The 15,920-nt window shown below is 40.9% G+C and overlaps 1 protein-coding gene across 5 annotated transcripts; it reads left to right on the forward strand.

The window, feature by feature from the left end:
* The first annotated feature begins 748 nt into the window (after positions 1-748).
* znf362a (zinc finger protein 362a) lies at positions 749-15,715 on the forward strand. 5 transcript variants are annotated; one of them, XM_047339439.1, is made up of 9 exons: positions 749-861; positions 9,090-9,153; positions 10,352-10,592; positions 11,297-11,422; positions 12,730-13,057; positions 13,360-13,584; positions 14,586-14,664; positions 14,804-14,962; positions 15,061-15,715. In XM_047339439.1, the coding sequence occupies exons 1-9, from the start codon at positions 755-757 to the stop codon at positions 15,178-15,180; spliced, it is 1,449 nt and encodes a 482-aa protein (XP_047195395.1). In that variant the 5' UTR covers positions 749-754; the 3' UTR covers positions 15,181-15,715. The 5 variants fall into 5 exon arrangements, with proteins under 5 accessions (XP_047195395.1, XP_035008721.1, XP_035008719.1 ...); XM_035152830.2 differs by lacking the exon at positions 749-861 and adding an exon at positions 4,965-5,387 and having other exon boundaries at positions 10,385-10,592; XM_035152828.2 differs by lacking the exon at positions 749-861 and adding an exon at positions 4,966-5,387.
* Positions 15,716-15,920: the final 205 nt, after the last annotated feature.

Here is a 15,920-nt window from a genome sequence, read left to right on the forward strand (position 1 = left end):
GCAAATAGCCTCCTATCGGCATCCACGTTTCCCCTCGCACTGGTCTGCTGTTTACACAAACGCTTCATTGTGAGAGGCTGAGGTGTCGCTTGGACTTGCTGCAGATGAAACCAAAGATGTGACACACAGCTCCAGCAGTGTCTCTATAGTCCTGATCAGAAAAATGTTCACGCTGAGGTTCAGAGGCAGCACAAAGATGGAGAGCACACCCACGAACCCTATCATTACATTCACCCACAGGCAGGGAAAACCCCACCGCCGCCACCCAAGCTGGCTCCTGAATTGTGAGTCCACATGTCCCTCCGTGATAAATGTCAGAGGAACACCTCTCTTTGTCCTTTCGAGCTCATGTCCTCCCCACTCTGCAGACAAACACCCGGGGGAGATGAGGACAATGTCTCCATGGTGATGCGCTAACATCTGCTCAATGTTCCAGGAATATGCTCTGTGAACAGTGCAGCTGCTCTCTGTTTTCTCTGGGTCAACACACTGTGCCGACTCTGACACCGACATCCCACGGTTCACAGGCTTGGTGGGCGCAGAGCGGACTGGAACGAGGCCTTGCCGGCAACTGTCACTGTTATTGTTGAGCCTGCGTTTCGTTTGATGCGTCTGGATATGTGCAGAGGCCAGGCGTCGCATGTGCAGGCTTGTGCTTGTGGTCAGGAGCAGCAGGAGAAGGGAGAGGAAGGCCATGGCCCAGCAGGGACTCACAGCACTGGGTATGGGACTGAACAGGTTGGGTAAACATCTGATGAGGGAGTTGGTTGTGTGCAAACAGGCGGCAGCCCACTCATCCTGCAGCTTCCATCGCCACCTGACATTCAGGGCGACGACTACCCACACTGACAGGCAGCAGAGGTAGCCGGCAACACAAGACAACCCCTCATCTTTGTCTGGATTGCTCCTGTCCTCCCAGTCCTCCTCCTCCTCGGCTACCTCTCCAGTATAACAATGCTCTCCATCATCGTCCACTGTTTGACTCTTGGCCCTGTGAGCGACGACGACGGAGTGAGGCCACAGCAGTCTGCTGAGGGTCTCCACAGCGATCAGAGGTGTGGTCAGGAGTAGCACTGCTCCATACGTGTGGCTGAGGAACAGCAGGAAACGCAGGGCAATGACATCACCCGGTGGGGTTGGAGCCGTCACCCAGGACCCGAAGACACAAAGGAAACTCAGAGACACTGTGTGAAAAACAAAGTGTCAGTCAGCGAGTTAGTTGATTCTGGTTGGACTGGCTTAGAGCAACCAGGGCTACATACTGCTCGAGCTATTTATATAGCTAGCAAGATTACGCAATAACTACTAAACAGATTTCCACAAATCTTAGTGGAAGGATATGACATGGGTCAGGGAAGAACCCTTAGGATTAGGAGGCAAATAAAGGAATTGCCTTTTTACCTCCTGTAACATTGTGAGACAGGGTGTTTTTAACATGTTCTGGGATTTCTCTGAGAATTATTCATGTATCTTGATGGTAAAAAAATCCAACTTCTTTAAGGGACTTATATTTTTATAAGCGTGTGCAATTTGGTGCAGATGCCAATAAAAATCCACAACTTGTGAATTTAAATTGATAACTGTTGGGCCTTGGTGGAGGTATGTGCTCTCTTGAGTGTCATGGTTTTAATTATATCCTAACATTAAGTGTTAATTAACAACCATTCAGATGCAGTGATGGAAAGTTACTAATTACATTTACTCAAGTCCTGTACTTCTACTCCACTATTACTACATTTTGAGTGAAATGTACTTTTAAACAGAAATAGTTCATTGTTGCTTAAATTTTACACACAAAACATTGAATTAAATTATGAAATATGATGCATTAGAGTCCCTGAATTCCCATAATGCAGGTGACATTGTTATGGTAGGTAGAGCTACACAGGCTGGAGTTAGATGGTATTTACTAATGTACTAATCTGAATAACAAAGCTGTAACTATAAATATCTTATTGCACAAGATACCATCTTGTGCAACAAGATATTTACCTTGTGCATGTAAAAAAGATACTTTTGAAACCTTGAACATTTCTGAAAGGGGCTTTTTGCTTAATGAGTGTGGTAATTTGAAGTAAATGTTAGTGGTTGTACTTCTGTGAATGCAGGACTGACAGAGTATTTTTAATCTGTGATGCTTCTACAATGACTGATCGTCACCTGCAGCCAGGAAGTCGGTGAAGACCAGGAGGCAGCAGCAGCAGAAGCTGACAGGGCTGTAGGAGGCGGTCAGCGAGGGCACGAAGAGAAGACTGCAGGCCAGTTTAAATACACACAACACCACTGCTCCCTCCAACACACCATCCATGACTAGAACAAAACAACACACACAAACACAGGTCAACACACTGTCTGGAAAACGTATTCTCTTTGTGCCTCAAGGTGGAGGAGCTCGAGAATGCCATCCCTCCAACAATGTAAATTACAAATCTGTAGTTTCTGTGAAACTCACACAAACTTTACATCATGATTCTAGTTAGAGTGAGAGTTTCTGCCTCGTGGTGGCAGATCAATAATTAATTGTGTACATTAGGAGTGAACCCTGGACTAGACAGCTGTTTACAGTTGATCACAAAAAGGAAGAAGCTCAGGAATAACAACAGCTTTCCTCTGTCAACATATATGATAATATTTGAATTCAATTAAAACATCATATTTAACAGCATAGATAATAATGACAATAATACTGAACAATCACACTGGTTCAATCTGTATAAAACATTTCCTTTGTCTCTATCACATGGTCATAGAAGAAAATCCAAACTACATGTGACAAAATGTCACCTGCTGTGAAGTTCATGAGTTCTTACCTGTGCTGGCAGGAGCCGTCAATGCAGCATGTCAATATGAGCTTCAGATGTTTCATCCGCTCCCTTCACCCCTCCACCCCACCCCCCTTTGCTCCACCCTCTTGATGGGGGGGATAATGACCCTGCCTCCTCCCCCCCTCCTGTGCTCCCTGCACCTGGCCTGTGTGGAAGTGAGAGAACCTGTGCACCGCAGAGGGTGTGGCAGCGTCTGTACGCTCAAGAAAACCAGTCTAACAACAGTGAGAGGTGTGTGTGTGTGTGTGTGTGTGTGTGTGTGTGTGTGTCTTAATATTTATGCTTTACACCCACCTTATGAATCTTCTGTATGTTATTTCAAGGGTTACAGAAAACACACACATTCAGGGTGTTGCATGAAGCAGGATTAGACAGAAGACAACGCTACTGTGAAAAACTTTCTTTATCTTGATAGTCGATACAGGTTTAATAGTTTAATGGGGTCCAGACACATGACTAATTTGTGGTTTTCAGTGTTTTAATTAACTTCAGATCCTGTTATAATGTTGCCTGTGCATCATAATTAACATTATCCTTCAGTAATAGCCAACGTGCAGTATTTGGACAGGTCCTCTTCAACATGGGACATTATTTATTCATATTGTTCTCCTGGGAACACTGGCTCATTAACTCTGATCCCTGACTACATCTAGATACATTGGTTTTAATGCCAGGTCACAGCACTGTTTCTGTAAGACTGGAGCTCAAGCTCAAACTGTTTTATCACATAGAATGAGTTGCAAAAAATATATACATTTAACTATGAATTACTCTTTTTCATTTTAGGATTTCCAAACATTACTCTCAGACTCTAATAAGTTCATTCGTGATCAATTTTCAAGAGTCTTAAGATAATACTTAATTTCAATGAGACCATGTGATGTGATGAAAAGCTCTAGAAAAGCAAATAAATGCACATTAAGTAACCGCACTGCTAATGTCATGGGTACATAATCACACAATCAACAAGATATTTATTTTAAGCGGATACAACCACATACATTCAGCAATAGGAATCAAAAAACTTTTATTTTAAATGACATTAGAAAACATTCAAACATTTTGCTCAGGTCAATTGTAAGGAGGAGAATTGTGCGGAGATATCAGAGCAACACGCTCTGTCTGCTTTATCTCTCAGATTATTGGTCGTCCTCACATTTGGGTGATTTTGCATCCGTGTGACTGACTCACTGCAAATATATGAGATGGAGTTCTGTGGAGTTTTGCATTTGTTATTGATATGTAAACAAAGGTATTTGAATATGTCTTAGTTTGTGTATGAGTGTGAAACAACCATGAGTGCTGCGTTGAGCGCAAACATTAATTAATATTGAAAATTCTAATCTATTGGTGTTGTTGACAAGTATGTGATGGGATGTAATAAAATATATTTACTTAGCTCTCGTAGAGGAACTCAGGGTTTTTTTAATCAGCAAATATCTGTACTTTGTACAATTAAATAAACTTGAAGTATTAAAACTACTTGAACTATACTCAAAAATTTGCTTTAAAAAGTAAAAGTACATTTAAAAGCAAGTTGTATTAGGTTACAGTCAATTTAAAAGCAAGTACTTAATGATTTCTATTCAAGTCAATGTGGAACTTTTACTTTAGTACATTTTCGTTAATCTATTTGTACTTTCACTTAAGTAGAATGTTTGAGTACTGCCTGCAAAAAATACACATACATATGTTGACAACTTGGAATACACACTGTGTGTTAAGTTCAACAGCGCCACAAAAAGACGTAGAATCTGTAAAATTGTTTCAACCTCGTAAATAAAATTTCGAAAAAGTCTGAAATGCAGATCTTTTTTTATTCTCAGCGCCATGTGTGGCTGGTCTCACGTGTAAAGGAGCAGTCCACCATGTTTTCTCTTGTGGCTGAAGCTGTGGCTGAAGCTGTGGCAGCAGTGCCATCTCCTGCTGAGCTCAGCACAGAGCACATTATCATCCTGCCACACGGCTGCTGCTGCTGAGAGGATTACTCTTCATATCTACTGTACACCAGGGTCGTGACCTGGCTGTGACACGCGCAGCTTGTGCACAGAGCTTGGATTAGATGACACCTGTGATGCAGCATATTAATACACTCATTCTGGACCTTGCGCCCCCTATCTCTCTCTATCTCTCTCTCTGCTGTGCTGTCTGTGCATGTTTATCCCCAGTGATAATGAGTGAGCCTCGCACATGCAATAATATTAAAAACTGCCACTTTAGCTGGAGAACCTCGCGTAACCATGAACTTCCCCAGGCACATGCACGGGTTCATGTGCCGTGGCAGCAGCAGCAGCAGCAGCTGCACGGACACATGCAGCCGCAGCAGCAGCAGCAGCAGCAGTGTTCAAATCAGACAGAAAAACCACGAAATGGGTTAAAAAACCCTCGGCTTCATCTCTGGTGTTGTTGTGCTGAACAATTCCTCGCCTGCAGCACCCAGAAGTGAACAGCAGGCGACCCGGAAGGTTTGAAGTCCGACTGAGAGAGAGCGAGCAGAAAGAAGAGACTAATCCATAATAACAATTTAAAAAAAAAGAAATATCCCTCCTCTCGCTGCTTCAGGTATGTTGCTCCTTCTTCCTCCTCTCTCTCTCCCTCCTTTTCTTCTCCCCCTCTCTCTCTCCCTCTCCGGGGTCGACGTTTCTATTTTTTTTTTGTTTAAGTCATGCAAAAGTTGCGTTTAAAAACAGCAGCATTTGGAAGGATTCCGGTTTCTTTTCCACCGTGGAGCGAATCAAAGCTTCCATTACGCGCGGGGATTAACGTCGACGTCTGGGTTTGTGTTTCTCTGAGGCTGCGGAGCATTCAGCAGAGGCTTGGTGATTGTTGTAGGAAGTGTCAGGGTTTTTTTTTTCCCCCTCTCCTCTCTCCTCCTCCAGCCGGGCTATTCAAACCTGCAAATCAAAGTAAACAATCATTCGCAGGCTTTAATGCAAATATGCCTCATCCATCCAGGGCGCGTCGCGGCGGCGCTGGAGCCACACGTGGAGAATGTATCTGCTTATAATATTCAGATCTGCAGAATATGGCGTCCGGTGCTTATAAAAATAAGACTGGGGCTGCCATTTTTGTTTTCCTTTTGTCTGAAATTTTTTAATAAACTGTCTGAGAATGTGGGAGAGGCAGGCAGGCGGACAGGAGGAGCGAGGCGCTGCGGAGGATCGTTTCTCTCCGTGGAGGAGATGTTGTGTGTTCGCTTTTCAAGCTGCTCCGGGTTTTTTTTTTCTTAAGATTTGAAGAGATCGGCTCCTGCTCCCTTCGGGGGAATGAGGAATAATTCAGGTACAAAGATGGAGAAAAAAAACTTGATCCTAACTTTTGTCTTTTTTAGAGATGGAGGAGTAGGCCTGGATCTCTCCAGAGTCCTCTTGTGTTTCACTGATGATGCTTGTTGCAGCTGAGATATTAAGATTTAAAATAGTTCTGTGTGGCACCACTGTGATAACACTTGACCCTGACTAACTACTAACCATCTGTAGCATTATTATAACAGACCGTACAGAGATAGATCCATCCATTCATCCGGCATTACAGAATTAATAGCATGTAGCCTTGGCTGGTTTATAGTATCTCTGTACAACTGTCGGGTTCCCTTTAAAAGAGTTCATAAGATATTTTTAAAAAATGACCTATTAATATTATCAAATTATTTACTATTGCTTCATAGATAAGTTGAGTAAAGTATAAATATGATTTCTTTTGTGTTTCTAGGATGTGGCTGATTTTGTGGCTTTCTATTTGGTAATGATTCATCTTACAAACCATTTCCAAAGGGAGTCATATTCATACGATATAATACGATACAATTTGATACAATGTGATACTATGCGATACAATGTGATACTATGCGATACAATGTGATACTATGCGATACAATGTGGTACGATGTACGTACAATCTGATACAATAAGATATGATACAATTTGATACGATGTGATACAACAAAATATGATACAATAATCTATAGTTCTAAAACTAAAAGATACATAAAAACGGTCTCCCTACTGAATCTTTATTAACTCAGCTACACATTGGTGGTCAGTTTCTAGCCTGATTTGGAACCGTACAGCGGCTGACACAATCATAATCTCCAATTAAACCACATTTAAATCTGTTTTTGTGCCTTTTTTTGGTGCCTTATTTTTCTCCATCAAAATCCATAATTATTTCCCGGGAAATGGTGAAAATGTTGAAAAATTATGCAATACTAAAAAAAGTGGGGGGGGAAATCCTGGATTCATCCATTGATCTGTATCCGCACCAAGATTTAATGGCCCATACCACATCCTTCCACCAAGGTTCGTGGTAATCCATCAGGTTGTTTTTGTGTTTTCTTGCTTAGAAACAAACAAACGCACAGCAGACAACATATGTAGAAAATATCATGTCTTGTGGCACAAGTAAAGGATCTTAAACCTTCCTCTACATCACCAGTATCTGCAAAAAAAAGAACCAGCTGATTGTAAGGATTGTAACACATGAAATACTGAATGTACCACCATACATGGTCGTGTAGGGTACCCTGTTGCAACCATTAAGTGTTTTCTAGGTGAAGTGTGGCATTTCTAAAAGTGACACAGGAGATGTCCTGCAGCAGTCAGACTCCTGAGCCTGCTCCCCAGAGTCACAAAGCCTCCAGGAAGTGAAACTGATCCCCACTGGCATCATTAGAGAAATATTCTGAGGGCTTTACTGTATGCTTGTACCCCTGGACGTATCGTTTTTGTTTGTCTTGGCCCGCAGACGTGGACTCTGTTATGCCTGTGCTAAGCCAAACAGACTTCGGAATGGTGAAGCACGCCAAAGCACGCAATGCAAAATGTTTAAAGAAGAAAAAAAAAAAGAACCTCATACACGGTTGAAAAGAGAAGCGATGGAAAGAAAGGCCTTCAGATCGCAACAGGAGCAGCAAGCAGCTCTCTCTGCCTGAACATTTTAAAGGCGTCTTTCTATGTGGTCAGTAGAAAAGCCACTGGATCAAGCATTGATCTTTAAAGATACAATATGTAGCAATTCTTTATTTTAAATGTCTAAAATGACTAGACCTATGTTATATATATATTGTTGACATCTGTACCTAAATTATCTAAAAATGTTTCAACAAGGAGCATCATATCCACTTTACCTGTGGCTTTGCCTGATTTAACTTCCAGGCGAACAAAGGAAAGACACAGTAATAACACACTTTTATCCATTTAGCTTGTCTGCTGTTTTTTCCTCCATGTTTTGTATTGGTTACTCATAATGAAATACGTTTATTCATTTTCGCCGCCCATTCCACAACTTACATACAACAACTCCCATGATCCTCCACTGCTTCACGACGTCATCAGGCTTTTTCCTGGGTTTCTTATTTTGTTTTGAGTAAGAGACCCCCAGCAGGGGAAGTTACATATTGTACGTTAAAAAGAGAATCATGCTTTTATTTTGCAGTCACAACCCCAGATATGGAAAGAAAAACGCTCTTACAAACATGTGGTTTCACTGCAACCCTATCTAAGTTATTCAATATTCACCTTATTTAGTTGGAATTACTGACCTCTCACCTTTTGAGACATCACTCAGGTCTTTTTTTGCACTCTGAGGTGAGACTGTATTTCTCCATCGGACTCTCACGTTCCCAGCGAGTTTGCGTGTGTCGAGCAGTAGGAGTTGACCAACAGCCACAGATTAGCATCTGCCACATCACTCTTAACACTTCTGCTTTCTCTGATAACCATTGTGAAGAGTCCTCTAACTAGCTGTGGTGACCTCGTGAGGGCCTGTCTCAGGCAACACGGGGAGAGAAAAAGGCCGCTGGACTCTGCATCACTTAAATGTCCTTTAAAAAAAACTTTCTTGCTGACATCACTGAACATCTTGAAGAAAGCATGAGGACACTACATCTCTTCTTGCACTTTTTGGCAAGGAGGAGAACCGATACAGAATGTCTTTGAAAATGCACCATCACAAGACTGGGACCAGCTCTCCCAAATCATCACATCAAACAGTCAGCTGCTGCCTGGGCGGAGAGCCACTGACACAAGTTTCCAACCCCTGGTTTCTACACTGACAATAGGGCGACACATGCATTTACAGGAAACATTTAACCTGAGGTGAGACAAAAAGGTGGTGGGACGCAAGATGAGAAGGATGTCAGGAAAAAAAATTGTTTTGCTTCACAAGCTTATACTTGTTTTTCAAACTTTCCTCAATGCCCTTTTTTAAATGGAGAGGTTGAGTGGTGCGCTGATTATTTTTGTTTTGTCTGCTCCTTCATTTCAGGATGGCTGAACCTCGCTTTAATAATCCGTATTTCTGGCCTCCACCCACTGCGATGTCTGGCCAGGTGAGTGACTCTGCTTTCCACACTTATTTGTCAACACACTTTTTTAATGTAATTAAAAGTCATTGCACCATTTGCAAATGTTTATAGCAGTAGTTTGACATTTATTGGGAGATATGCTAATCTATATTCTGGACAATGGTTCTGTTAAAAGTTTGATTCCACTCTGATGTTTTTACAGGTTTTCTGATAACAAGAAATAGTCGGGTACATGACCACCTGTAACACTGCAAGCTGTTTCCTCCAGTCTTTATGCTAAGCTAAGCTAATTGGCTGGTGGCTACATATTTACAATACTGATGTGACAGTGGTGTTGATCTTCTGATATATCTCTCAGCAGGAATGCAAATAAGTATTACACAAAGGATTAAAGTAACTAATGGCACTCAGTAGAGCCCATAACTCCGCCAAGGCCCAACAGTCCCCATACCTACAATCAAGCTGCAGCAAATTTCACACACTCATAGATTTCAGTCCCCTAAATATACTTGATCAGTACCCGTGAATGATTCCCATTAAAAACAGTTAACATTAAAAAAAAATGCAGATCTCACAATGTTACAGAAATCGAAAACTGTGATTTGTCCCCTGATCCGTAACAAAATTTGATTGGTTCTTCCCTGACCCATACCACATCCCTCCACCAAGTTTAGTACAAAACAGCTCAGTGGTTTTTGTGTAATTTTGTTCACAAACAAACAAACAAACAAAAGTACAGTGATGAAAAATAACCTCCTTGGCGGAGGTAATATTACCATATCTTCCTATCCTTATAGTGGTTCACCATTTGGGGGTTGAGAACAGATAGAGGATATATTAATGACCACATTAGATGATTAAAGAGATACATTAAAAGGAAAGAAATTAGAGTTAAGTAAATGTTTTATTTTTTAAGTCATTTTGAAATATTGATAGTTTCCTTTTTGGCTTCAAGTAATATGCTGCATGCTGTGAAATTCCCTTTAAACTAATTATTCACGTGATTCACTCGAGTAGACATTACTTGATTTTAAAGAGTCACAAGCCGAAAAGGTTGTGAACCACTGGTGCACTTGTTGTTGATCCTCAGAGACATTCAGGGCGAGTTGTAGCGACAATGTCAGGTGTCAACCATTAGAGGGAACCATCGTGTCATAAACCGACACCGACTGAACTGACCATGGCTGTTCTCTTGTCACAAATGCTGTTTCCTGGCTGTCAGCTGGATAACCTAGTCTTGATCAATAAAATCAAGGAGCAGCTGATGGCAGAGAAGATCAGACCGCCACATCTTCCCGCTGCCTCAGCTCCTTCCCAACAGCCCCTGCTGACTCCCTCCAGTCAGGTAGAAAGTGGCCAGCACGGGATGTCCAAAGCCCAGCAGATGCAAGTTCTCCACAGCCACAGCTCATCTCAGCCCGACATCGCCCTGCACGCCCGTCCGACCTCCAGCTCAGTCACAGGTACTCAAACTGTGACCACAGTTTTTAACATGGACTGTAGGTAAAGATGGACAAAGCGTCTCCACCTCCTCCCACTATTCAGAAATGAAGCCAAAATATCCTGCATACAAAAGCTGCCATCTTGCACATTTGGAGCTACAATCTGTGCAGTAGCCTTCAGGGGATGGAGCTGCGGCATCGAGGTTCCGCCTACACATGCATTTGACCAATCACGAGTCATTCTCAACTGTCAATCATGACGTTTCACCCAGTTTTTATATCATCAAAAAGCTAATTAAAGCCAAACTTACCAGAAAACCCATCATTTGATCAATTATCAGTGTGATGAGAACTACCTAAAATGACAGAAAACATCTTTGGGAAAAATAAGATTGACTTGTACCTATACTGCAGCCAGCCACAAGGGGGTTATCAAGACGTTTTGGATCCACTTTTTGGGATCCACCATCTTTATGTACAGTCTATGGTTTTTACTGGTATGCCTGAGATAAAGTGGAGCCAGAATGGTTATCACAGTTAATAATATTGAACATCTTATCTTTGATGCTTTGTTAATGGTCGTATATGGAACTAATCTGGTGAACACAGACATATCTTCTTCGTACCCATGCTGGGAGAATTCAGTCACATAAGTTGTTGTTTAATATTTTATGTAAAGTATTTGTGTTTTTTTTAAACAAACATCTTTTGAATATCTCTACTAGGTCGTATTCTGGGGGACGTAAACTTGAATCTGGACGATAAGGCAGCTATAAAAGCCAGAGGTTTATGGGAAGACTGGCATCTGCGCCAACTCATTGATCATCCGTCCAGGACAAACCACGTCTCAGGTAACCACACAGCTCTCAGCGTGGGTTGGGTTGGGTTGGGTTGGGGGGGTTAGTTAATGATTAGTTAATCTACAGTTGAAGGTTCAGGACGTTACTCACACTTCTATAGAAATCAGTCTTTGTGGGGTTTTTACGTATTTTAACAGCTCAGACTATTTTATTTATTTCTCAATTTCAGATGTTTTACAATTTTTAACCCTTTTAAACACTACAATCAAGGTGTCAGATAAAAGAAAATACTAGAAACATGGTTACTTATATCCTTTGTATTAAGTTACAGACCAAATGTATTTATATACTGTACAGCATCATTTTAATGGAAATTAATAGTGTATATTTGACACAGATATAGTCTGAAATATTAAGAATAATATGACTTATTGATGACTAATGACACAGTAATCAGGTCTAGTTTCAGCTGAGTTTTAACCCCTGGACCTGATCTGCAGCCAAGCTCATGAGATACTAAATGACCGAGTAACAGGCCCAACGTCTCAACTGTGCCTCTAGCTGTTTGTCTCTGTTTGACAAACTTTATTATCATGATTTTAGAGACTGTTGCCCTTGACGTATTTATGTGTGTTTATAGTTGACGGCAATAATGTTTTATAGTGGTTTCAAATTAATCTCACCCCAATCTACATGGAAGATGGGGTACCCAGAGAAAACCCAGGCAGAGAACAAACATATATTATATGAGTGTAATGTTTGGTGGAGACCGACAAGTGCCAGGCAGTAAAACTGATTTGCAGTTTGCATTATCTGTTAGTCGGGTCATGTTCGAGGGAATTTTAACTGATAAACACTGATAACGGTTTGTCAAGGTGAAGCATTTATTTAGTCTGTTCCATGTGATGTATATGTAGACAGGCTCTGTTAAAGAATTCAAAAGTGAATTTGAAATATGAATAAAATGCCAATTCAGACGGATTGTCAGGTAAATAAATACTGCATATATGTACACACAAACACAGAACAACCTATATGTATTTTTATATAGTATATCAGTGTTTTGATATATGAGGATTTACGTTTGCATTTAAAAGCATCATTCCGGTACATGTTTCAAATCAGTTGATCTACATAGAACTTTCATAGAAAGATATATAACTACATATCTTTCTACATATCCAAATAATCTTTTTAGGCACATTCAGTAAATCAAAATTAATATATAATTTTCTCCTTGAGGTTCTTATATTTTTTTATTATTTGCATTTTAATGTGAATTTTTTGTCTTAAAAATGTAAAACCTCAGTGATAATGTTTTACAGTCACGTCCATCTCTTCATTTTTGCACCCGTCAGGTGTCGCACTGGCGTCCAGAACAGGCAACCTCAACACCTCAGAAATCATCACCCCCACTACGCCCACTTCAAGCAGCCACAGTCGGCTGTGCGGAGCGCCGACCCCTCACCTCATCTCAGGGTTAGCCAGTGGCCACATGATGGAGCTTGGGAAAAACAACGGGGGTCTTGTAGGACTCCTCGGGCCCCCTCCAAAAGAGGAGCGAGGCCGCAAGAGGATCAAGGCAGAGAACGGGTCTTCGCTGTTGGTGGTGCCCTACCCGATCCTCGCCTCGGGCAACGACCAAGCCTGTGTCACCATCACTGCCAAAGAGGGAAAGACCTACAGGTGAGGCAGGATCTTTTTTTATGCAGCTGCTCTCACTCTGCAGTTATACTTTGCTTCCTGTATAATGGTGTTGGAACAGGCCAGAGGGTAAATGCAAAAGTGGAGTCAAGTTCAAGAGGAAGGAAACACAAACCGTTAAAGACTTAATCCAATGAAACGGTCAAAATCTAAGTGTTTCATGAGCCAAACTGCAATTGGATTTGTATGAATGCATGAATTACACTGTATAGCCCTAATCCACTTGTCTGTCTGCACTTTGTTAATGTATGTCTCCGCTCTCTGTCACTGTTTCCTTGTTGCAGGTGTAAAATGTGTCCTCTGACTTACTTCTCCAAGTCAGACATGCAGATTCACTCTAAAACACACACAGAGGCAAAGGCTCACAAGTGTCCTCACTGCACCAAGTCCTTTGCGAACGCGTCCTACCTGGCCCAGCACCTGCGCATACACCTGGGTGTCAAACCTTACCGCTGTTCCTACTGTGAGAAATGTTTCCGCCAGCTCTCCCACCTGCAGCAGCACACCAGGTCAGACGTTGGAATAAATCATTGTGTTCATGAAGTTTTATTCAAAAGTTGCATAAAATCTCCATAGAAATATTGAGCTGAGGTGGATTAAGATGATTCATCTTATTTACTTTTCTTGCTTTGCTTTCAAAGCACTTGTAAACTTTGTTTTTAAAAAGGGCTTTATAAATACGTTTTTATTATTATTATTATTATTATTATTATTATTATTATTATTATTATTATTATTATTATCATTATTATCTTAAAATGAAGGAATATGTTCTTTCAATCACAGATTAAAAGCTTTTTTTGCAGTTTTTCTATAAATGTATTTCTTTTAAAATCCATTCAGTACAACAGTCATCTACATCAGTTTCAATTGTTACAAAGCATAAATCAATATTTTTGTGCACAGGATGTTGGTTTGTGCACAGGATGTTTGTTTCCTTGAATTAAAAAAAAAACTTGTTTTCTTTGTTCACTTTGCTCGGCTGGTTCCAGCTGCGGCCAGAGAGATAGTTTTGTTTTGATGTATTAATCCACAGTTCTCAACACGAACCGTTGAACCAAAGACGTCCTTATGAAAACTACTCACAGTTTGATCTGTGAACATTGCATTGGGGATACAGGAGATAAGGTCACATTTACTCTTATAATGAGCCAGTTTGTCAAATCACTGTACTTTTTGTAAAAAATAATACTGAAGACATTGACCACAATTTCTTCTGTATATGTCCAAGAGCCTTTTCAGAAGTTTGATAACCATTAAACATATCTCCCATTGCTTCATTTAAACTGAGTTTTTAGCATATTACATGTTGTAATTAAACATGTTATTCATATTTTTAAAAAGTTTTAAACATAATACATGTTACAATTACAAACGTTGCACATATTTAAAAAGGTAGGGTTACAGGTCTGTTCCCATGTGTTTACTCAGCCACAGTACTTCATTTGTATATCAGAGCTTTCAAAGTCCGTTAAGCCTCCTGTCTAACCTGTTATTGTTCCCGTTTCAGGATCCACACAGGCGACCGACCATACAAATGTGCCCATCCGGGATGTGAAAAAGCTTTTACTCAGCTCTCTAATCTGCAGGTAATCATTAAGTAATTTTCTCCTTCAGCTGTTTTAGCACCAACATCCACCACTGCTTGAATGAAGTTTGTGAGGCAACAACTTTCACAACGCTGTGAAAGTGACTCAGTCTGTGTGTTCTCTGTTGTTCCTGCTGAAGTCTCACCAGAGGCAGCACAACAAAGACAAACCCTTCAAATGCTCCAACTGTTACCGTGCCTATTCAGACTCGGCCTCGCTGCAGATCCACATGTCTGCACACGCCATCAAAAATGCCAAGGCCTACTGCTGCAGCATGTGCGGCAGGGCATACACCTCAGTGAGTTGCCGATCCAAATCCAGCTTGCTTTTAAGATATGGAGTTATTGCAGCAGCGACGCTTAAAAGTGTGATTATCCTCTTGTTTTTCTTCTCCAGGAGACGTATCTTATGAAGCACCTGGCTAAGCATACAGTGGTGGAACATGTGATGTCCCATCACTCGCCTCACCACAGGACAGACTCACCCAACCTCCCTATACGGATATCCCTCATCTGATCTCCTCGCACGTCTCCTTCCTGAGATATTTCAGCATTCCTCTGACGGACTTGAACCCATGAGTGGGTTCTAAAAATGTGCCAGATTGTACTCATATCTTGTGAAGAGGTGCTCTTTTAATGAGCGTGTCCTCCTTTCCTTTCTTGCTGACCAGATAGTATTATTGGGGACATCCAAAGATGACTTCTCAGCACTTTCGGGCCTGGAAATGACGGGCCCAAAATGTCTTTTTCTATATGATAGTAAAGTGGTTTTGCTCTTGGCAGCTACATGGAAAATCTTTTTAAACTTTCTGCGTTATAACAGATCACTTTGTCTTTTTTATATGGTCCTTTATTTTCTTTACCCAAGTCTTTACAAAAAAGAAAAAAAGGTATTTGCATCAGAAATAGTCTTCCGTTAGCCCGGTGACCAACTGAACATAAAGATGAATGCTTATACGATGGATGTATATTGTGCCACTTGTCCACTTATGTCAATGTTTGCAATACCTCACAATCACGTGGCCATAATAAACACATAAATGACATGTTAACATTTATTTTCAGTAATTTTCACACTGTTTTCATCTTTACCAGGATGTGCGACTCGTAAATGAGATGGATGGGTGTTTTTATTAGCATGTATAATCGTCAGTGTTAGAAAAATATGCTAAAGGAAGACACAAGTATTCAGTTTAATATGACTGAGTTAAAAATGAAATAAAATAGAAGCACATTTATACATTTTTTCATGTAAGA

The sequence above is a fragment of the Hippoglossus stenolepis genome, chromosome 3 (assembly GCF_022539355.2).
Source record: "Hippoglossus stenolepis isolate QCI-W04-F060 chromosome 3, HSTE1.2, whole genome shotgun sequence".
Lineage (NCBI taxonomy): Eukaryota > Metazoa > Chordata > Actinopteri > Pleuronectiformes > Pleuronectidae > Hippoglossus > Hippoglossus stenolepis.